Raw genomic sequence first — 23,990 nt, forward strand, 5'->3', positions numbered from 1 at the left:
CTTCTGGGGCAGTCATAGACAGTTTTAGATTTCTGTTTATCATGTAGTAATTTTCATTTCCTCTTGTACCGTGTTTGTGTACATCTTTATTTAGGAGGTGTTTATCACTTGACCTTACCACCATTATGCTTTGGTATATATACAGTGAATATACTGTCATAATATTATAGTGTATAAAAGCTTGCCTACAGGTATGTCTTGGTGGTATTTTTGCAATGCATCTCACTGCCCTTTTCTGAATTGTGAATATTCTTTTTAGGTAGCCAGCTTGTGCATTTCCCCATATATGAACTGAATAAGACAAATGTGGGAAGACAAGTCCATAATACATTGATCTGAGGACTTTATCATCCACAGTCTTAGCTGTTTTATGCATGATGAAGATCTGTTTGTTTATCTTTTTACACAGTGCATCTATGTGCTCCCCCCATGCCAAATGTTTGTCTATTATAGTTCCTAGAAAATTTGTGCTGGTTACTTCTTTAATAGTCTTTCCATTTATATTAACATTTATATTATAATTTTCACTATGCTTGGTCTGAAATACTACATTCATTGTTTTAGACTGATTCATAAACAGGTTGTTTTGTGTTAAATATTTATTTGCATTTTCAATAGTCAGGAGTGCTTCCTTCTCAAGCTCCTCCTTTGTGTCAGCTGTGCAAATGATTGTTGTGTCATCAGCATACATTATAAGTTTCTGATTTATATAGCTAGGGAAGTCATTTACATAGAGTATAAATAGTATTGGCCCAAGCACAGATCCTTGCGGCACACCGTGTTTAACTGTTTGTAATTCTGATATGTAGTTTGTTATATTTCCCCCACTAGTATGTCTGATTTCTGTGCATTGTTTCCTATTTGTAATGTATGATTTAAGTATGTCATAGCATTTTCCTCTAATTCCATACTGATATAATTTCATCATTAATTTTGAGTGGTTCACACAATCAAATGCCTTAGATAGGTCCATAAAAATCCCACAAGTCTTTTGCTGCCTGTCTAGTAAATTAAGAATGTGCTCAATTATATCTGTTGATGCTGTTTTTGTTGACTTCCCTTCTCTGAAACCATGTTGTGATGAATGCAGTATACTGTACTTTGTTATAAAACTTACAATTCTATTCTTTATTATCATTTCATAGATTTTAGCAAAAGTTGAGATCAATGATATTGGCCTGTAATTTCCTAATTCATCCCTGTTCCCTTTCTTAAATATTGGCTTCACTTTACTTAATTTCAGTGAATCTGGAAATATACCTTCTTCTATCGCAGCATTCAGCATGTGTGTCAATGGTTTTAATATACATTCTCTGCATTCCTTTATGAGATGTGATGTAACACCATCCAAGCCAGAAGAGTGTTTAATTTTAAGTTGTTTTATTAGGTTTGACACTTCTGCATCTGTTGTAGGTATGAAAACCATAGTATGATTTGTATGTGGGGGGTTTAACAATTTACTTACTGCATTTATTTTATTTTGACTTATTAATTCGTCTGCTACAGTAATATAATATCTGTTAAAAGTATTGGCTACTTCTAGAGGGTTTGCGTTGCTTTTCCCACTCATCAGTGGGCAGATGTCCTCTGCCCAATTTGTTACTTTTCCTCTCTCTCCATTAATGAACGACCATAAACCTTTTGAGTAGTTCTTTCCCTTATCTATAGACATCCTGATGAATGATGCTTTAGTTTCTCTGATAAAACTACAGTACTCTTTCTTTTTTATTTTATACAGTGTGTTGTAGGCCTCATTATTTTTTTGTTTGGAGAGGTCATAATACACTCTCAGATTATTTCTGGCATGGATTACTTCTCCAGTCACCCAGCTTTTCTTTTTTTGTTGCTGTTTGACAAGCCTTTTACTAACAGGACATGTAACATCATAATAATAATTGAATAAAGAATAAAACTGGTTCCATTTGGTGTTTGCATCTTTAGCTGCATATATTGTTTCCCAGTTTTCTGCCTCTAACATCTTTTTTAGCAGTTTTATGTTATGTGGGTAGTTCTGTCTTCTCATCTCCCATATCTTCTGCACTGAATCACTAGTCTTTATATTTATGTCTATCATGATTGCAAAATGGTCTGCTAATGTGGAGTTTATTACCTGTGTGTCACAATAGCATGTAGGAATATTTGTTATTACATGATCAATAATAGTTTCACTATGCTTTGTTACTCTGGTTGGTTTATCTATTTTTATTTTTAGATTGTATATGCACAATAAGTCCAGTAGGGTCTTAGTATTGTCTGTATTTTTACTCGTGTCTATGTTCAGATCTCCTATAATGATCAAATAAGCATATGTTTTTGAGAGGTGTTGGATTATATCTTCCAGCTGTTCAAAGAAGGTTTTAATTATACCATTTGGTGATCGATACAAACCTAATACACAACATAAATTCCCAGCAATTTTAGTTTCCAGTGCTGTAGCTTCAAAGCTCAATTCTATAGCATATTTTGTTATATTTATGGCTTTAGTCATGGCATTATCAGAAATATAATCTGCTGCTGGCCCAAAGGTAGAAAAAACTGTGATTTAAACATTAACAAGTTGATACCATAACATACATAATTGCAACCTTCAATTCCAACAATCAGAGCACAGATTTTCTACATTGTGAGCACCTTTCCTAACGTGTTCAGTCATACACTGCATAACCTATTCAAGTGCATGTAGTTGTGCACAGAAGCTGGTTTAATTTTATAATTCAATGTATTGGTACTTTACCACCCCCTTTTTTCTGCTGTTTTAAACAGATCATCTGATGATGACTTACTAAGATTTTGATACTACAGATGATTCTTATTTCTACAGCCTGATGCTGAAATGGGAAGAAAAAAAACTGTGTACAAGACGGCCACTGGGATCTTCCGGAGCAGCACATCTAAACAGTGGTATAGTGTATGAGCTAGGGCAAAGATTTTACATATGAATTCACTGAAAACAACCTTTAACTGCCCTTTCCCCCCCCCCCCCCCAAATCCCTGGTAATTATGATTCACTGAGTATCCACAGTGAGGTCAAAAAACATTAACCAAGATCCAGTGATTTTACATATCAGATGGTGTGAACTACAAGTATAATGCAAATACAGGCATATAGGTTTGCATTTATTCTATATTTAATATATACATGATGGAAAAATGGAAGCTGTACCTACCTATTAGTGTTACAACATAGAATGACAGTGCTGTAGCTGCCAATAGTACAATGGCACGCCCATAGTTTGGTCGCCATTTGAAGCTCACCTTAAAAACTTCCACTACTGTCTCTTGAAGAAATACACATTTCACATTTGTATTCTGAAAATATAGATAAGAATGATAAGGTAGCAGAAATATAAAATTTTACTAAATAAAACTAATTTATTTTAGCACTGTCAGACATGCATAAATTGTTTCCTTACCCGCTACCGACATATGTTAAATCAATGATTGCTCTCTTGTCAACAGGGAACTCAAGCAATAAATTTCATGTTTCAGAAATATTCCATCCTTAGTCTTGTACCAAAAAGAAAGTCTGCTGCATGGAAAACTGATCATCAAATACTTATCCAGACCTAAACAATCACTCATTTAAACATCCCAATACTCTAATGGATAAACAAATAATAATGCAATTGTCACAAAATCTCTTCTTAAGTGTTCTTTTCCAATTTGTGCTCTATTCTTATTAGAGTCCTTCATTGTAGGCATTTTATTTGAATCTGAATAATGTTAATTTGTTTTGTAGATATACATGGAAAACAAACATTTGTTTAGGCTTCCTTACTTTTAATCTGTTTTTTCAGGCTTTAATACAATGATTCATCTCAAATAAACAAGTCTGAATTTCTGGTTAAGCTTTCATGTATGTTCATTTATTTTTGTCTACTTCGAAGCAGAGAAGAGTGGAAAGTGAGGACTATCCTCACTGACAACAAACGTCTGGGAACCATGGCAGAAGATGAAGAAGAGCACATCTACGAAAACATTCATGATAATGATGATGAGGAGTTGCTGGAGAAGGAAAATTTTGTTTTACTACCTGAAGAACGTGAAGATTCCTATGAAGATGATGAATCCCAAGTATCTGACTCGGCACTGCAGGTAATTGTCCCCTCTCTAGACAATGGACCAAACAAGTCCCTAAAACAACTGATATGCCTTTTGAAATAAATCTGAACTAACTGTTGGCATGACTCACCTAAATACTCCATTAGACTTCCTAAAACTATTCCCAGTTGATGAACTCCTTGACCGTATTGTGACACAAACAAATCTTTACACCTGATATTTAGGCAGAGTGGCCATACTTCCTAAATCATTGGTAAAAAATTGGAAGTCCCTGGAGGTAGAAGAATTCAGGATGTTTCTTGATTTACTTTACCACATGGGAACCATCCCATTAAGCAGAATGAGTAACTATCGGAGCACTGACCTGCACTCTCTGGATTACCCAGCTTTCAATGAGCTATAGGCAGGGACAGATTTTTTTGGAAACTTGCAAGATTTGCATTTTGCAAAATATCCAGAACACAATGAACCTACACCTTCTAACAGGCTGCACAAAATTCAACCCCTGTTACATATTTTTCATAAGACAATGGACAGACTTATATTACACACCAAAATTTCACAACAGATGAATCCATGGTTCTGTGGAGTGGTAGACTCATGTTTTGACAATATGTAAAGACCAAGGCTCACAATTATGGAATTAAACTTTATAACTTTATATTTTTCCCAAGGGCATGGAGCTTTACCGTATGGTTAAATGATGGTGGCGTCTTCTTGGGTAAAATATTCTGGAGGTAAAATAGTCCCCCATTTGGATCTCCGGGCAGGGACTACTCAGGATGACATCGTTATCAGGAGAAAGAAAACTGGAGTTCTACAGATCGGAGCATGGGAGTGTCAGATCCCTTAATCGGGCAGGTAGGTTAGAAAATTTAAAAAGGGAAATGGATAGGTTAAAGTTAGATATAGTAGGAATTAGTGAAGTTCGCTGGCAGGAGGAACAAGACTTTTGGTCAGGCGAATACAGGGTTATAAATACGAAATCAAATAGGGGTAATACAGGAGTTGGTTTAATAATGAATAAAAAAATAGGAGTGCGGGTAAGCTACTACAAACAGGATAGTGAAAGCATTATTGTGGCCAAGATAGACATGAAGCCCACACCTACTACAGTAGTACAAGTTTATACGCCAACTAGCTCTGCAGATGACGAAGAAATTGAAGAAATGTATGATGAAATAAAAGAAATTATTCAGATAGTGGAGGGAGACAAAAATTTAATAGTCATGGGTGACTGGAATTTGGTAGTAGGAAAAGGGAGAGAAGGAAACATAGTAGGCGAATATGGATTGGGGCTAAGAAATGAAAGAGGAAGCAGCCTGGTAGAATTTTACACAGAGTACAACAATCATAGCTAACACTTGGTTCAAGAATCATGAAAGAAGGTTGTATACATGGAAGAAGCCTGGAGATACTAACAGGTTTCAGATAGATTATATAATGGTAAGACAGAGATTTAGGAACCAGGTGGACTCTGACCACAATCTATTGGTTATGAACTGTAGATTAAAACTGAAGAAACTGCAAAACGGTGGGAATTTAAGGAGATGGGACCTGGATAAACTGACTAAACCAGAGGTTGTATAAGGTTTCAGGGAGAGCATAAGGGAACAATTGACAGGAATACGGGAAAGAAATAGAGTAGAAGAAGAATGGGTAGCTTTGAGGGATGAAGTAGTGAAGGCAGCAGAGGATCAAGTAGGTAAAAAGATGAGGGCTAGTAGAAATCCTTGGGTAACAGAAGAAATATTGAATTTAATTGATGAAAGGAGAAAATATAAAAATGCAGTAAATGAAGCAGGCAAAAATGAATACAAACGTCTCAAAAATGACATTGACAGGAAGTGCAAAATGGCTAAGCAGGGATGGCTGGAGGACAAATGTAAGGATGTACAGGCTTATCTCACTAGGGGTAAAATAGATACTGCCTACAGGAAAATTAAAGAGACCTTTGGAGAAAAGAGAACCACTTGTATGAATATCAAGAGCTCAAATGGAAACCAGTTCTAAGCAAAGAAGGGAAAGCAGAAAGGTGGAAGGAGTATATAGAAGGTCTATACAAGGACGATGTACTTGAGGGCAATATTATGGAAATGGCAGAGGATGTAGATGAAGATGAAATGGGAGATACGATACTGCGTGAAAAGTTTGACAGAGCACTGAAAGACCTGAGTCGAAACAAGGCCCCAGGAGTAGACAACATTCCATTAGAACTACTGACAGCCTTGGGAGAGCCAGTCATGACAAAACTCTACCATCTGGTGAGCAAGATGTATGAGACAGGCGAAATACCCTCAGACTTCAAGAAGAATATTATAATTCCAATCCCAAAGAAAGCAGGTTCTGACAGATGTGAAAATTACCGAACAATCAGTTTAATAAGTCACAGATGCATAATACTAACGCGAATTCTTTACAGACGAATGGAAAAACTGGTAGAAGCTGACCTCAGGGAAGATCAGTTTGGATTCCGTAGAAATATTGAAACATGTGAGGCAATACTGACCCTTAGACTTATCTCAGAAGCTAGATTAAGGAAAGGCAAACCTACATTTCTAGCATTTGTAGACTTAGAAAAAGCTTTTGACAATGTTGACTGGAATACTGTCTTTCAAATTCTGAAGGTGGCAGGTGTAAAATACAGGGAGTGAAAGGCTATTTACAATTTGTACAGAAACCAGATGGCAGTTATAAGAGTCGAGGGACATGAAAGGGAAGCAGTGGTTGGGCAGGGAGTGAGACAGGGTTGTAGCCTCTCCTCAACGTTATTCAATCTGTATATTGAGCAAGCAGTGAATGAAACAAAAGAAAAATTTGGAGTAGGTATTAAAATCCATGGAGAAGAAATAAAAACTTTGAGGTTCGCCAATGACATTGTAATTCTGTCAGAGACAGCAAAGGACTTGGAAGAGCAGTTGAACGGAATGGATAGTGTCTTGAAAGGAGGATATAAAATAAACATCAACAAAAGCAAAACGAGGATAATGGAATGTAGTCGAATTAAGTCGGGTGATGCTAAGGGAATTAGATTAGGAAATGAGACACTTAAAGTAGTAAAGGAGTTTTGCTATTTGGGGAGCAAAATAACTGATGATAGTCGAAGTAGAGAGGATATAAAATGTAGACTGGCAATGGCAAGGAAAGCGTTTCTGAAGAAGAGAAATTTGTTAACATCGAGTATAGATGTAAGTGTCAGGAAGTCATTTCTGAAAGTATTTGTATGAAGTGTAGTCATGTATGGAAGTGAAACATGGATGATAACTTGTTTGGACAAGAAGAGAATAGAATCTTTCAAAATGTGGTGCTACAGAAGAATGCTGAAGATCAGATGGGTAGATCATATAACTAATGAGGAGGTATTGAATAGGATTGGGGAGAAGAGAAGTTTGTGATGCAACTTGACAAGAAGAAGGGATCGGTTGGTAGGACATGTTCTGGGGCATCAAGGGATCACCAATTTAGTATTGGAGGGAAGCGTAGAGGGTAAAAATCATAGAGGGAGACCAAGAGATGAATACACCATGATGATTCAGAAGGATGTAGGTTGCAGTAGGTACTGGGAGATGAAGAAGCTTGCACAGGATAGAGTAGCATGGAGAGCTGCATCAAACCAGTCTCAGGACTGAAGACCACAACATCAACAACAACAACAACTTTATATGTTGAAAGAGTCATCTGTGTTAGTCCTGAGGGTTATTGTACATATAAGGATGCCACTGATCAAGAGGTTGGTGGAAGCAGACATGTTAGTTCAGCTGTCCATACATTACTGGATTGAAAATTGGGGTTGGACATTTATTATTTGTGGATAATTTCTGTAACAGTGTCAATCACATCCAAGAACATTTTCAGAACACATATGTTTCAGGAATCCTCAGAAAGAACCATAGAGGTAATCCATTAGAAGTGATTACTTCAGAACCGAAAAAGAGGGAATAATGAAGAGGGAATTTGTGTACTCAAATGGAAAGACAAAGGAGACTGATGATCAGCTCAGAGTTTTCTGAGAAAATGGTTGATACCATGACACGTCAAGATGTTGTAATTCAGAAACCTGAGATGGTTCTGAAGTACAATGAATCAATAGGCAGTGTTGACCATTTCCATTAAATGATGGTGTATTAGCTAATTCAAAGAAAGAGCCTTAAATGAATGGAAAAAACTCAGACTCCATTTTCTCCTTTTATGCCTATAAGATGTGTATACAATATATAACAAATACAGGCAAAACAAAAGGCTTTACATCTTTCATAATTCAGTAATAAAGTCCTTACTTCCCCCTGTTACACAGATGCCACAATGAGTTGACCTTTAGAAAGAACTGAGATCAAAGGACTCTCTGATCATTTCCTCATAGAATTTGGGAAGGCTGAAGGGACAAATAGAAAAATTAGAAAGAGCTGCCAAGTTTGTCTAGAAAATAAGAAAAGGCAGGAAACATCCTATTAATTCCCTGTCTGCACAAATATGCCTGTTATACAAAACAACCTATTTTTCAGTATTATCATATAGATATGGCATTTTAATATTATGTGTGAGTTTTTCATAATGTAGGATATATATTTCTTTACATTTGGTTATGACTCAATTAAATTAAAATTTTTCAAACATGAACTGATTTTTTGGTAATCAAAATCCTAATTTCAACTCCTAAAAAACATATACATAGAAACTGCCTCAAGAGTACCTTTTAATTCAGAAATTTGTACATTTCAGTTGGACTACATATTTTCAATGAAACTTCAGACATACAGCCTTACTATGCACGCCTGCAACACAGGTCAAAAGCCCCTTCAAGGATGGTGAGCAGGTGAGCACACTCTCAGTCACTGAGAAGGGGTCGGGGGAGTACACCAGTATGCCCTCCATCACTGGCTAGGGACTGGAGGAGTGTGCCAGCTCGCTCCTCGCACTGAATAGGTTAAAAGTAATATTTTCTACAAACAATTTTGGATATAGGTAATTTGGTGACTCATGTCCCAAGAACTAAATTTGAAAAGAACACAAGATCTATTGTGTCTCTAAATGTTGATAGTTGTCTTATTTAGTACTTTCAACTGAGGTCCTTAACTTGTAAGCATATTTCAATAGTACATGCACAGTACATCTTTTTATGTTATTAACATGAATATGGATGTCACTTTTCGATTCAACGGTGTCATCAGTTGTTCAGTCTGAATTAGGAGCCAAAGTAAAAATTCATGATATTTTGAAAATTAGACATGAAAATGAAATTATAATAAACCCTGTTCAGATGTCAAGTTGTTTCAATGAATTCTTCCTAAGTTTAGTAAGATCAGATGTGGATGTGACACTCTATCAAGGCATCACAAATTTGGAAAACAACCAGTACACATCTTTTGCACAATTTGAAAAAAATCAGCTAAAGGATGTGGAAAAGGAAATATTGTCTCTAAAAAATGAAACCTCACATGGGTGGGATGAAATAACCACATATGTAATCAAGTGTGTGTACGATATTATTTCTCAACCACTGTCAATTATTATAAATCAAACTTTTGAACAGGGATGCTTTCCAAATGTATTGAAATATGCTGAGATCAAACCTCTATTTAAAAAAGGATTGACAGAACATATGGAGAATTACCGCCCTATCTATCTTTGGCGGGTCTTCTCTAAAGTGTTTGAAAAGACTGCAGAAAAACAAATTAATTAATTTCTTATGCTCCATTTTAGATGAGTGTAGAAAGGTCACAGGAATATTCTGTGATCTAACTAAAGCTTTTGATTCAGTGAACCATGCATTACTCCTCCACAAATTACAGGTGTATGGAATCAGGGACACTGCTTTAAAATGGTTTAGCTCTTACCTCTCAGATAGAAAACAAAGAGTAATTTTAACTTCAAATGGAACCAATTATTCCTCAGACTGGAAAACAGTTCCCCAAGGAGTCCCACAAGATTCGATATTGGGTCCCTATCTGTTTCTTTTTACGTAAATGACCTACCACTTGCTATTGATGTTCATTCAGTCTTATTTGCTGATGATACATCAGTTCTAATTGAAAATGAGGTATCTGAAAGTATTCCAGAAAAAGCCAAAAATAGTTTAGAAAAACTTGAATCTTGGTTCCATCAAAACGGACTAAAACTAAATGTAACTAAAACCAAAATGATGCAATTTGAAGCTAAATCAGTAGAAAGGACTGAAATAAAGATAACGTGCAATGATAAGGATATCACAGAAGCAAACCACGTGAAGCTCTTAGGCCTAAATCTTGAAAAAAATTTAAATTGAAAGGTACACATAGATTACTTAGCAAATAAACTGAACAGCTTGGCATTTGCAATGTGTATTTTGTCAGGTGCCACCATCATGGATACCAGAAAGATAGTTTATCACTGCTACTTTGAGTCAGTTATTCGTAATGGGATAATCTTCTGGGGAAATTCAGCAAATGTCACTAGGCTCCTAGTATTACAAAAGAAAGTAATTAGAAACATGTGTGTTGCAAAAAAAACAGGAATGCTGTCGACCACAGTTATAAAATTTAAAAATATTATCTATTCCTTCACTTTACATATATGAGGTGGTGGTGTTCTTATATAAATTACCAACATACACTAGACACCTTCCATTTTGACCACAACTACAGCATTCACCACAGAGACAATTTCAAATTTCCAACACATCATTTAAAAGTTTATGCCCAAACCCCAGAGTATATGGGGTTAAAAATTTTCAATAAAATATAAGGCAGTAATATATTTAAGATGTAGCTTCATTCACTGAAAAGATTGCTCTTCACTCTTCTGGTGGAAAAGTGTTATTATTTTGTCAAAGAATTAATTGAGGACAGCTTCACCGTCTGAACACAGGGATTGTATTACATGTATTATTTTATGTACTTGTGTAGCTGGAACTTAGAAATGTAAAATATAATGTAAACTTTTGTATTTCTCTTAAAAAAGAGAAAACCTTGACATGTCTCCTATGCATCAAATCAAATGATTTGAATATTGTATGTAATGAGCCGAATAAATCACATGTCACATAACAAATATCACACACATCACATGTATATGGTTCAGTGTTGCACCCACAGACTTTGACAAGGCTCTAATCATGGAGAGCACATCTTTTTGAACTTGAATTTTACACTCTCCTAAGGCAGAAAATGGTCCTTCCTTTGATTGACCAATATGTTCAGGATTAAGTATAGAGTAAATACCAACAATACTGCGTACTTGTATTCTTCCAAGAGAATTACAATAGCCTTGTTGTGTAAAACTGAGTGCAGAATCAGGAAACCACCATGGCTTTTCTTTATCCATAGATTAATGGTAAACTACAGTTGACATTCTACGAAACATGAAAAAGGGGAGAGGGAGGCGGGGGGGAGGGGGGGGGGGGGGCTAAGAGGGAATTGGAGACAGTTCTATGTGTCATGCATACTGCAGCCATGTTTATGTGTTGGGAATCAGCAATGGAATCCACACACTGGGGAGAGATCAGATCTCTTCTGCAGCTCAGAGAGGATTGAACAAGATAGCAACAGAAAAAAAATGGAGACTCTAATACGTCATGGTTCTGTAAAGGCTCATACACATCTTTACTACATATCAACATCTTAACTGCAGCCACACCAAGAAATCGGCATAATTTCATGTGAACAGCATGTCAACTAAGAAAAATCAAGCTATATAGAGATTGTTAAAGCTGCAGTATTTTTTGTCTTGGTCAGCAATGTTAAATCTGCAGTTTAGTGGAGTCACAGTAAATGACTGCTTGAAATTTTATCAAATTCTGTAATGAAAAGATGTCTGTACCCAGATTCCAGGAGGGGGCAAGTGCCTACTATTGCCTGCACCCCCCCTCCCCTCTCAGATACCTTTGTTTTCTGTTATAAGAACTATATGATTTGCAATATGCCTCAACTGGTGGCTGAAGCATATGCAATCTAAAATCAGAACCTTTGGACTTAATTTATTTTTCACGTATCTGTATGAGGACATAAATGTCCCAATACTAACAACCAGTTACAATTGTTGATAATCTACTCACATGAACAATCGTAGGAATTCCTTCTACAACTACATTCACTCTGCAAACCACTGTGAAGTACTTTTTATTGAACCAAGTATTAGGGTTTTTCTCTGTTCCATCTTTGTGTGGAGTGTAGAAAGGATGTCTGTGTAAATGCCTCTGTGTAAGCTGTAGTAATTCTATTCTTGTCTTCAAGGACAAATGAGCCTCATTGTCTCCATCAAAGATTGTGAAGGTGAAGGAGACAGGTGCGGCAACAGTGACAGTGAAACTGCAGATTTAACATAGTCAACTGAGATGAAAAGTACTGCAACTTTAACAGTCACTATATTGCTTGACTTTTTTTTGGTTGAATTGGAGTGATGTAGTATATTACTCACTCAATACTGGTCTTTGAAAGTTTGTGAATAGGTTTTCATGGGACAGATGGCACCAATCCAATTGCTGTTTTTAACAAGTAATTCAAACTGAGCAATTATGCAACTTTACATGGAATTTCATGAGCTGCCTATGTATTGAGAAAGTTATAGCTGTTTATTTTCTGCATTAAATTATATCTTCTAATTTCTGCAACTAGATTAGTGACTTTTAGGAACACAATAATGTTTTATCACAAACTACATTTTTCTGACATCTGTGAGCAAAAAATAACAATAATAAAATAGAGATTATCAATTTCATTATGCTTACATATGAATGTTTATTGTTCTGTCACCTTCAGTAATGATAAATTATCCTGGGTAGAATGAATCTCCTCAACCCATACTGGAAACCTGTGGAGTCTAGTATTCATACTATGCAGGAGTTTATCATCTTCTGCAGCATTTTTCATCAGTAACTGGTAAGGAATATTCAGTGGTAGCTGCTTGCAGAAGTGTGATCATGAGATACAACTAATATATTTTGAAGTTCCCCACATTCAACATTGTGTACTTAGATCTCTTCATGGGTGGGGCTGTTGTGGGGCAGTAGTACAACATGCAACAGGGCATAACATGCTCAATTTCAATGGCTGCTTTAGAAACCTGGCATCTTGATCCTTACCTACTCCATCAGTTTCTCTAAACTATACAGATGGGAGTAGCCCTTGCAACTGTCCTTCTCTCCTGTAATCATCCTGGGCTCAATCAGTCTCCAGTAACCCACTGTCCCTTCACCCTGCACACTCTGCCCAACAGTTTCCCCTTCCTCCATCCTATCATCCTATCACCCATTGTAATACATGACCCTACGTCACCTTCAGTGTGCACTACTCCCCACCAACTTTGGCACCTGTGGGTCACATGCCTTTCATGTGCACCTGCCACTCCTCCCTCCTGCATTTGTAGCTGGCAAATCAGCTGTCTCCCAATGAGCTGCTGGCCACCCACCCACAAGCCTTCTTCCTGGCCCCTGCCTCTCTCACTCTCTCTCTACCCCTCCCACCCATGTTTTCTTGAGTGTGTCTGCCGACAACTCAACACTTCTGTTTATCAGTAAGTGGTCTCCTTTACTCCTCAAGTGTTTAAATCAAGATTATGCCTCTTTCCAAATGAATGATTGCACTGAGTGCTTTGCCCAAAGAAGTAGGGTCAATGTTTTCTGGTTATAGGGGGGTTCTGTGATGTTTTGATGTGCATTTCATACAGTGATGTGGGCTCACTCCTTCAGGTTCAGTGAACATGAACCATCTTTATTTTAATATTCTCAGTGAACAAGTGTTGCCCTTTCTTCTACACCTTCTTGAAAAGTGTATTCTGAACACTTCCATCTTCCCTAACAACAATAGCCACATTCACAGGGCTGCATGCAACATGTCTGGTCTGACGAACACTCAGGCATTTTATCACACATGGAGTAGCTCAGTGCATCACTGGATCTTAATCACATATAGAATGTCTGAGATTATTTGGATCAAAGGGTGAAATGTAGCAATCAATTCAGGCCATTATCAAGGCTAGCTGCAATGTTACACAATATTAGTGTGTTTTCTCCACAGGGTGACAATTATTTTCTTTTTTTAATGTGCTTCAATACAAACAATGTGAATATTTAAATTGACTGCACATCTGTGGCCTGTATAATGACATGCTGAAACACTGCCAACCAATTCCAGTGATTATTTGTTCTCAGTTACAGCAAATGCTGCACATACCAATAAACAATCCAATAAAAATGAACTAGATTTATTTTGGCTTACATTGTTTATACCACCCATATACAGTTATTTCAAAAATCTAAATCTACATCTACTTTGCAAACAACTGTATGGTGCATGATGGAGGGTACCTCATACAACTACTACTCATTCCCTTTCTTGTTACATTAGATTAGATGAGATTCAGTTTTCATTCCATATACCTAAAGTTGAGATGATTCCTGTGGGTGTGGAACATGTCAGAAAATATAACACAAAGAACATTGAACATCTGAATGTAATACTCACTTCTCTGATCATTTGTCAGGAGATATGTGAAATATGTGAATACATTTCAGTAAACTGGAACTGCTAATATCTGCAGAATTAATACACTGTCAGAATGAGACATAGTATGCACTTTTAACAAATTTATCATACACAAAATGCCTAATCATGACTGGCATGACCAAATGATGTCAAAAACTGAAATTTAAGACACATTTCACTTATGCTGCTCTCACAGCCCCTGTTAACATATTCATCTACAGAGGAGAAGGAGTTGCCAACCAAAAAGCACTTCCAACTCTGTTTAAATTTGCTTTATCTGAAATCGGGTTTTTACTGGCTGTTGGCAATTTATTGAAAATGTGTGTTCCTGAATACTGGACCCTTTTTGTACCAAGATAAGTGATTCTAGGTCTCTATGTAGCTTGTTCTTATACTATGTACAGGGTGTTTATAAATGAATATTGGGGTTTTAATGCTTTATAATATTTATTATATTAAACTTACAGTTATAAATGATATGTCAAATGAAAGAGCAACTCAAACAGTTTTACCAAGAACCTTATAAATGTTCAATTTGAGCACCATTTGTCACACTGCACACATCAAGTCTATAGCCAAGTTCTTCCCAAATGTTGATAAGTGTGTCTACAGTGATTGTAGCAACAGCTGCTCCAATCTGGTTTTTAATTAAGGGTGGTCTGTTTTCTACTGATGTTCTTGAATTTACACCACAAATGAGTCCTATTAACATGCTTTTGCACTCTAAATACTTGTGCTCAATTTGATAAATTACTCCATAATATGATCCCATATGACATGATAGAATGAAAGTAAGCAAATGGAGCAAGAGAAGAACAACTGTCTATATTTCTCTGAACATGTCCTAATTTTTCTTACATTACCCTTGCAGTCCTTAAATGAAATGTAAACTGGTGGCAGCAGAATCATTCTGTGCCACCACTAAGAAGTTATAAATCCCACTATGCCATAAGAACTTGTTGTGACAGTGTTTTGACAGAGTATTAGTATCTTAATTTCTTGTATTATGTGGTTTCCTGCTATTAACTGTTAGGGCAAGAAATAAACAATATTTGTTATACATTAAATAAAAAAGTATACCCAAAATGCTTAGAGGGTCAACTAGGTAACAAGCTAACATGGAGTCAACACATGGCTAATCAAATCATGAAGCTGAGTTTGGCATGTTTTGCATCTGAAAGTACCTCTCAATGTCTTAGTTGAAGACCAGAATACTAGTTTATTTTGCATGCTTACACTTGTTGTTGCCCAATTGAATTGTCTTGTCGGGAATACAGCTAAAGGAAATAAAGTATTCATTCACCAAAACTAAGCAATAAGAATACAGTATAATTCAAATAATCTCCTAACTTGCCAAAGCCTCCTCAAAGACCTAAGTATTATTACCCTCATTTCCAACTACATTTACTACTTAATGATGTTTGTTGCTAATAAAGAAGAATCCTGGAGAAGGATTATTAGAAAAATAAAGGGTGCAATAAAAACTGCAGATGGTAGGAAAATAAGAAGTAATGAGGAGGTATTCAAAAATATAGAGAAAATATCTGAAGTAGTGGCCAAACGAAGATTAACCAGTTTTGGACACCTCTACTGAATGGATGGACATAGACTAACAAAATAAATACTCCTATATTTCTGGAAGAAGAACTTGTCAATAACATGGATTATAGAAGTAAGGAAAGATCTACAGAGAAACAGCATCAAAGAATCAGAAATAGCAGAAAGAAACTGTTTTAAAAATAAAATGGTGAATTTGGAGGGTTTTCAAAGCAGAAGAAATAAAAAGTCGGGAACAACATGGACAGAAGAAAGAAAGAGACTTCATGGGGGGAAAATGAGGGAATACTGGAAAGATAGGAAATAACAACAAAGGAAGAAATGGAACTGAAGTTGTTAATGTGATCCTAGTTGGTCAATACGATTGTAAAAAAAAAATAATAAATAAATAAATAAATAAAATAACATAAATATAAATGTACATAGTGATTTATACAACCATAATACAAGAAAGAAAAATAATGTCAGTATAGGCTTTGCATCCTTGTCCAAAATTCAGACAAGGATTATGTATTCTTATGTGAAGGTCTTTAGCAAGTACTCTTCTAACATAAAGCAAAAGTCTGAGATCCATACATATTCATAAGAAAATTAATAACACATTATTAAGCACTCCTTCAACAAATTTTCAGATTACATAGGCTCAAGAATAGAAGATTACTGTTAGCAGCTTGACAAATAGCAACATTCACTGTAAACAGGCCTCTTCTCTTATTGTACGTAGATAGTTATTGCTCTATGATAAACATTAATATGGATGTTTACACCAGCAATACAAGATCATGAGTCATTGTTTGCTGTATTTAAGGAAGCAGGGCCTTTTTTCAAATTTGGTGACATTCTTGTTAATTTCACTATTTTGAATTTGGTTTGAGTACACACAAACAGGGTACAGACATTTAATGAAAATTATTTAGTAATCCCCTTTATTATTGCTGCTTCTAAGAGTTAATGTATGTCCCAATTCATTCTTTGTCCCTCAAGGCTCTTCTTCATGATGGGATCCATAGAACAAGATGAATAAGTCAATCAACCTTTGACTCAAGGGAAAAAAAAAGTTACCTCTGACTGAGAATGTGGTGGAGTGATTGATTCTGGTAGCAGGAACAGTACGTAAAAGAAGCCCACCAAACACAGACCAGCTGCAGTTGTAAATATGCCAACAAATCCATAGGCTTTATACAATGGTGCACATACTGCATTGCCAGTGATTGCACTCAGACTCACAGATACTTCCACTAAACTGAGCCTAAAAATTAAACAAACAACTTTATAATAACTTTAAAAAATATTAAAATCATAAAATCACTTACTTTATCCTACAATATAATAATAATAATAATAATAATAATAATAATAACAATAATAACAGTTTTTAGGAGATCCCCATCCAGGCTTTGAAGGCCCAATGGATGTATATAATACTAATAATAAGAATCTAATAGAGGGAAACATTCCACATGGGAAAAATATATATAAAAAATAAAGATGCTTTAACTTACCAAACGATAAAGCACTGGTATGTTGATAGACACAATAAAAAACACAAACACACACACAAATATTCAAGCTTTCACAACCCCTGGTTGCTTCATCAGGAAAGAGGGAAGGAGAGGGAAAGACGAAAGGATGTGGGTTTTAAGGGAGAGGGTAAGAAGTCATGCCAATCCTGGGAGCGGAAAGACTTACCTTAAAGGGAAAAAAGGACTGGTATACACTCGTATGTAACTTAACAAATGAAAGCATTGGTATGATGATAGGAGACAATAAAAACACTCGCACACAAACACATATCCATCCGCACATATACAGCTGCATCCCCCTTAGGGGGAAAAAAGGACAGGTATACACTCGCACACATACAGCTGTATATGTGCAGATGGATATGTTTGTGTGTGTGTGTGTGTGTGAGTGTATACCTGTCCTTTTTTCCCCCTAAGGTAAGTCTTTCCATTCCCGGGACTGGAATGACTCCTTACCCTCTCCCTTAAAACCCACATCCTTTCATCTTTCCCTCTCCTTCCCTCTTTCCTGATGAAGCAACCAGGGGTTGTGAAATCTTGAAATTTGTGTGTGTGTTTTTGTGTTTTTTATTGTCTCCTATCAACATACTAACGCTTTCGTTTGGTAAGTTACAGAATCTTTGTTTTTAGATAAATTTTTCCCACGTGGAATGTTAGATAAATTTTTCCCATGTGGAACATTATTTCCCTCTATTACATATATATATCCTGTTGTATCCTGCTACTAGTGTGCGATTTGTGTGCCGAGGGTCGTGTTGCCATGTGTGCATGCTTGAATTGGCCGCCAACTGTATCAGTGCAGGCCAGCCGCTAGAGACCACCTGTGTGAGGTGTGCACGCAGTGCGGTCTCTGCTACACTGCCTGTGGATGACTAACACACACAGATATATATATATATATATATATATATATATATGCATGGACCAGTGCTGTCTGACTCTCTCACATTCTTCCAGTTATACCTTTAACATCTGTTGTTCTGTGTCTTTGTGGATTCCTGAGAGATTTACTTCTGTTATTGTTCAGAGGTTTATGAAAAACACTTTATTTGTGTTACTTAGATCAGTTTTGCATATTACTTGGTTACTACACAATTGGCGAAGAGTTTGGAACAGTTTTCACATGCACAGTCTTTAAGTGCAATGTCATCAAGTTAGTCTTATGGACACCGTGCTAATGGTCCTGACTGAATAGCTAACTTTGCCAGCGATCACTTTGTCAGCTTTCACTAACAGACAGGGTATCATTCCACTAATCCATCCACCCACTTTTCCTTTGTATGATGATTCAGTCAACGTTTAGTAGGTTAACAAAAAAAGACTCACACAGCCTTTTTTTGCTTTCAGTGTGACAGACTCAAATTTGTGCAAAGCCTTCTTCCTCTTGTGGATTCCACCTAAAATGTATCAATCACTGTGTCATCTTGCCCCTTTACAAGAACCAGCAGCTCTCACTTTTGATCACATGTGCAGTTTATTGTCCAAATACCATCACGAACAAATGCATGTCACAGCAGTTTGAGCTAAACTGTACTGAAGCCACAAGAAACCAAACCAGTCACACAATGACTGGCTGAACCTTGAACCTCATGGCCATAGCCATAAGTGTCAATTCATTACTCATGCCCTTGTATAGTGCATGATGTAATTATTTGGTTAGCTCCGGACAAGGAAGTGTGCCAGAAGGTTTTATTCTGTGAAAACCCCCCAATGTCTGAAGTTTTGCAAATAGCACAATCTGTTGAATTTTCTCAGGCAGCAGGTCACAAAACTGAAGTGTGTGGCGATGTGCCAATAGTGTAACAAAATGTGCCCACTTGGATGACAGATAGCTTCCATGAGAAAGCAACAGTGGTGAACATGCACGTCCAATGCCAAGCAGACCAAGGCCAGCCCCAGCAGCCAGGATCACCACACTACCAGCATCAGCATTCTCTGTTTCTCTCTTGTCCTTTCTGTTCTGTCCAGCACAAACATTCAGTGTGTCCTAAGTACTGTCCTACTTGTAATGCTTGCTGGAAGAAATGCCACATTGCCTTTCTGTGTCATTCGAAGAAAATTGCTCAGGATATGGACATGGATGTAAACTGTGTGATTCCAATGCTTGTGACATCCCTCCAAGTTGTCTACCGAGTTCAGTGTTTTTTGCCAAGTGCTCCAGATACAAATCAACACTGATGCAATAACATTATTGAATTCTCAAATTTACATGAGTTTAGGCTTGCTCCCACTGACACTGGCCATGCAGAAGCTAGTCAGTTATAACAAACAGAACATTGTGTGTTTGGGACAATTTACGGTATCTGCCATTTGTGAGTCAGTTGTTTGTTCCATTACATTTTTGGTGGTTGCTGATGTCAGTGTTCAGAACTTGTTTGGGATGGATGCATTTGACACATTTGGATTTTCTGTCACTGACACAATTTACCTAGTGTCCAATCAAGTAACATATCCTCAAATGGAAACACTGTGTGAAGAGTTTTTGGACTTGTTTTCAGAAGGTACAGGATGTGCTGCACATTTTTCTGCTTGTATTTCTTTGAAATCCATGGTTTGGCCTCATTTTGCCATGTGCATCCTATTCCTGTCACCCTAAAGATCAAGTGAAAGCAGAACTGAACAGACTTCCATCTCTAGGGATGGTGCAACTTGCCATGGCTGGTGAATGGTCATCTTTGCTGGTTGTAGTTCAGAAGCTGCTTGGGAAACTTTGCCTCTGTGGCCATTTCAGTGCCACTGTCAACGTGCTGTCAATTGTGGATATGTACACTCTCCCACACCAGGAGGAACTGTTGGCAAAAATATTGAGTGGCAAGTATTTTTCTAAAATTGATTTGTCTGAAGTGTATCTGCAGGATCTTGTGGACAAAGAGTCTCTGTTATTTCTGATTTTGAATACTCCTTTTGGTCTCTATCAATATGTGTACCTAATTTTTGGGGTGGACAGCACCCCTGCTATTTTCAAATGATTTTTAGAGCAATTGACTATGCCTGTCCTGTGTTGCATTAATTATCTGGATGATATTGCTGTCATGAGCTCCTGCATGGCTGATCACTTGAAAAATTTGTGCTCTTTGTTTTCCATCTAGCAGTCCACAGGATTACAGTGAAACCTTGTGAAATCTCACTATCCCCCCCCCCCCCCCCCCCCCTTATTTTCACTGTTTATCTGGAGTTCAAGATCTTGTGTGATGGAGTTTTCCCTCTGCCAGATCACACGTCCACTGTGCTGTGGAGGCACTCTGTTACAAACAATGCACTTATATTTTCATTCTTATTAACTCATGCGCAATGTTTTAACGATAATCTCTGTCTTCCATATTACCAGGTCTTCCATCTTTAAGCTCCCAGGTGCAGTCCCCTACAATCAGTCTTTCATTCTCATAACGTCTGGTATGTCTCCCCTGACACAGAGTTATGGGTGACTTTTCCAAACTCACTCCTTTTCCTAAACCTCTCCAGTTCCTTCCCCTAGACCTCTCTTCCTTCCCTTACACCCCTCTTCCTTCCCCTTCAACCCTTCTGCTGGATGAAGGAGCCACAGGTTCCGAAAGCTTGCATAAGTGAAACCTTTTTTTTTTTTAATGGATGTGTTCTCCAGCCATCACTTGGTGAGCAAACTTACATTATACTGTGAAACATTTAATTCAATACTACTGACCAAATTTGCCTGCTTAGTGATCTTGAAGTAAACATTTATGTATATTTGTACGTATATAGCATTATGAGATCTTATGGCAAAAACAGAAAAGGACATCCAAGAATACTGCGAGTGTGACAGAACTGCATAAACCATACTCTAATGCACAATTTGGCCAAAAGTGCACATTTGTATGTGCAGATTCACACTAAAGTAGGTCCCCACTTGGTATTAAACTCTTCAGTGTGGTCTTCTGGATGCCAGTTTTCTGGAAGTACCAGTACTGTATTATCTCATGTTTGGCTCTTTATTATTGCATAATGCCATATGAACCATGAGATGAAAACATGCACTTGAAATTCAGCAAACAGTTGAACCTTGCCAATACTGCAGAATGAAACACTTCATATCAAAAATTTGACTGCCTCTGTGAAGAGATCAATAAAGGCCAAATTCCTATAGTGAACTGGCAAAAATAGTTTCATTGTTCTGAAAGATAATTACTGCTTGACTATCAATTATGTTCAAATAACATAAAATCAGAAAACTGAAACCAATAACACATTTTAGTCCTCGGTAATTATGTGAATTTATTTTAAGTCACATGATAGCTCCCAGCAAAAGAAATCTATTTGTTTTCATTTGACGCAAGAAAGGTAAACGAAAAAATACCCAGGTTTTTCCCGGATCTCCCGGTTGTCCCAGGTCATATACACCCTGTGTAGGGATGGACGAGAATATTGTGTAGGTTCTGTGGGTGGTGGAATACCACTGTGGAAAGAGTGGGATGGATAGTGGGTAGGACATTTCTCATTTCAGGGCACACTGAGAGGTAGTCGAAACACAGTCGGAGAATGTGTAGTGATTAAAGAATTTCAGGGTAAGTTCTAGAACACTTGGCTCTCCACCATCTCGAACATTCAATATTTTAACGATGAGGGTGAGAGAGCAGTAAATGCGCCACACATATCTGTGTGTGCAGGAGGGACAGCTGTCACGAGAAGCCAGGAGCTGCATCAGATGAGTGGCCCCGATGAGAGGTTACCAGCAACGCCTAGGAATTTATATCAAAAAGTCAAAGAGTGCTTGTATAATATTCTGTGGTTTGTGGTGTCATGATAATTTTTACAGAGACAGATGAAGCGTGTATTGTACAGAGACTGTTACTTCATGTCTTGGCTCTGCATGAGGCAGCACGTATGTAATTGTATGGGTGTTTTGTTGATTCTAACATTTATCTTGGAACCAGTTGGCTTGCTGGAGCTTGTACAGAATAATTGTTACTTTCAGACGAGAGTTGAAAATATATTGTTGTTGAACTGAAAAGATTCTACAAGTACATGATTTATTTCAAGAATAGAGAGTTGGTTAATATTATTCCCTTTAACCTGATACAGTTTTCAGAGAAGAATTAAACGGTGAGAGCAACATAGCTGATGACCCAAAGAAGAGGATCGGCTGTATGCACAATGTGAAGAGACATGTGAGTCGTGCAACCCAACACAGCACTGTCTTTTGTCATCCAAGAAAGCATTAGAACGTAGCAACCAAGTGACAGGACTCGAAGAAAAAGGAACATTATAAGCCAAAAACGGGGAGAAGATATCTGAGTTACCATAGCAACCAGGCATAACAAGACAGAGAAACTGTTTCGAGTAATTGCATTGTGTCTACTAAACCAAAGGAAGAAAGTTGTGAATGCAATAGAATATAAGACAGGAGAAGGTAAAAACATCAAAAGAACGGAGGAAAGATCTCAACTTTTCGATTAATAAGATTTGTGTGTGGGGACGAAGCAATTCTCACACACGCAGTAACCAGCCACCAACATCGATGCAGAAACCAGCCGACGCCGACGCAGTAACCAGCCACTGACGCCATTGCAGTAAACCGCCACTGTTGCTGACTGCAATGGCTCGCTGACACCGACGCTGATGTCATAACCAACGTTCGATGCTGCCAGTGCCTGTGCTATTCACCGGTGCTGATTCAACACCTGCTCACCGACCCAACGCGGCCGAAAACTCTATGCCAGGTGAGCAAAAGACAATAATTGTTCGAGTAGGGGAAAAAAAAATAAAGAGGAAACTGTTCAAAGACTATAGTACTGTAGCTAGTACATTTAAAGGTGAAGTTGTTTTGGATGATCACTAGGTCGAAAATCGATAGGGATATAGACAGCATTCAAAAAACAGGGGAAACTTCAGAACCAGCCATGGCTTTGACAGTGAGAAAGGAGGTGCCAGACTGGTCTGAGATAGTAAATTTACTTAAAGCCCAGATAGCAGATTCAGCAGCTTTAAGAAAACAACTAATTGATCAAAATGCTTCTTTAAGAAAAGAACTAAATGCTAAGTTAGATGCTCAAAGAGGGGATTTTAACACTCAAAATGCTTCTTTAAGACAATAACTAAGTGTAAAGAATCCGCATTAGTATTTTGCAGCCGTGACTTATTAAACTGATAGTTCAGTAATTTTCACATTTGTCAACACCTACTTTCTTTGGGATTGGAATTATTATATTCTTCTTGAAGTCTGAAGGTATTTCGCCTGTTTCATACATCTTGCTCACCAGATGGTAGAGTTTCATCAGGACTGGCTCTCCCAAGGCTGTCAGTAGTTCTAATGGAATGTTGTCTACTCCCGGGGCCATGTTTCGACTGAGGTCTTTCAGTGCTCTGTTCAAACTCTTCATGCAGTATTATATCTCCCATTTCATCTTCATCTACATCCTCTTCCATTTCCATAATA

General features: G+C 37.3%; 1 protein-coding gene across 1 annotated transcript in view; it reads right to left on the reverse strand.

Moving 5' to 3' along the window:
- LOC124607281 (proton-coupled folate transporter-like) overlaps positions 1–23,990 on the reverse strand; it is a 326,877-nt gene that overhangs the window by 106,268 nt on the left and 196,619 nt on the right. The window contains exons 5-6 of the mRNA XM_047139560.1: positions 17,139–17,325; positions 3,168–3,309 (exon numbers count right to left, since the gene is read on the reverse strand). Of these exons, the coding sequence (XP_046995516.1) occupies positions 3,168–3,309; positions 17,139–17,325 (329 nt within the window). The remainder of the gene's footprint in view (positions 1–3,167; positions 3,310–17,138; positions 17,326–23,990) is intronic.

This window comes from Schistocerca americana, chromosome 3 (genome assembly GCF_021461395.2).
Source record: "Schistocerca americana isolate TAMUIC-IGC-003095 chromosome 3, iqSchAmer2.1, whole genome shotgun sequence".
In the NCBI taxonomy this organism is placed as follows: Eukaryota; Metazoa; Arthropoda; class Insecta; order Orthoptera; family Acrididae; genus Schistocerca; species Schistocerca americana.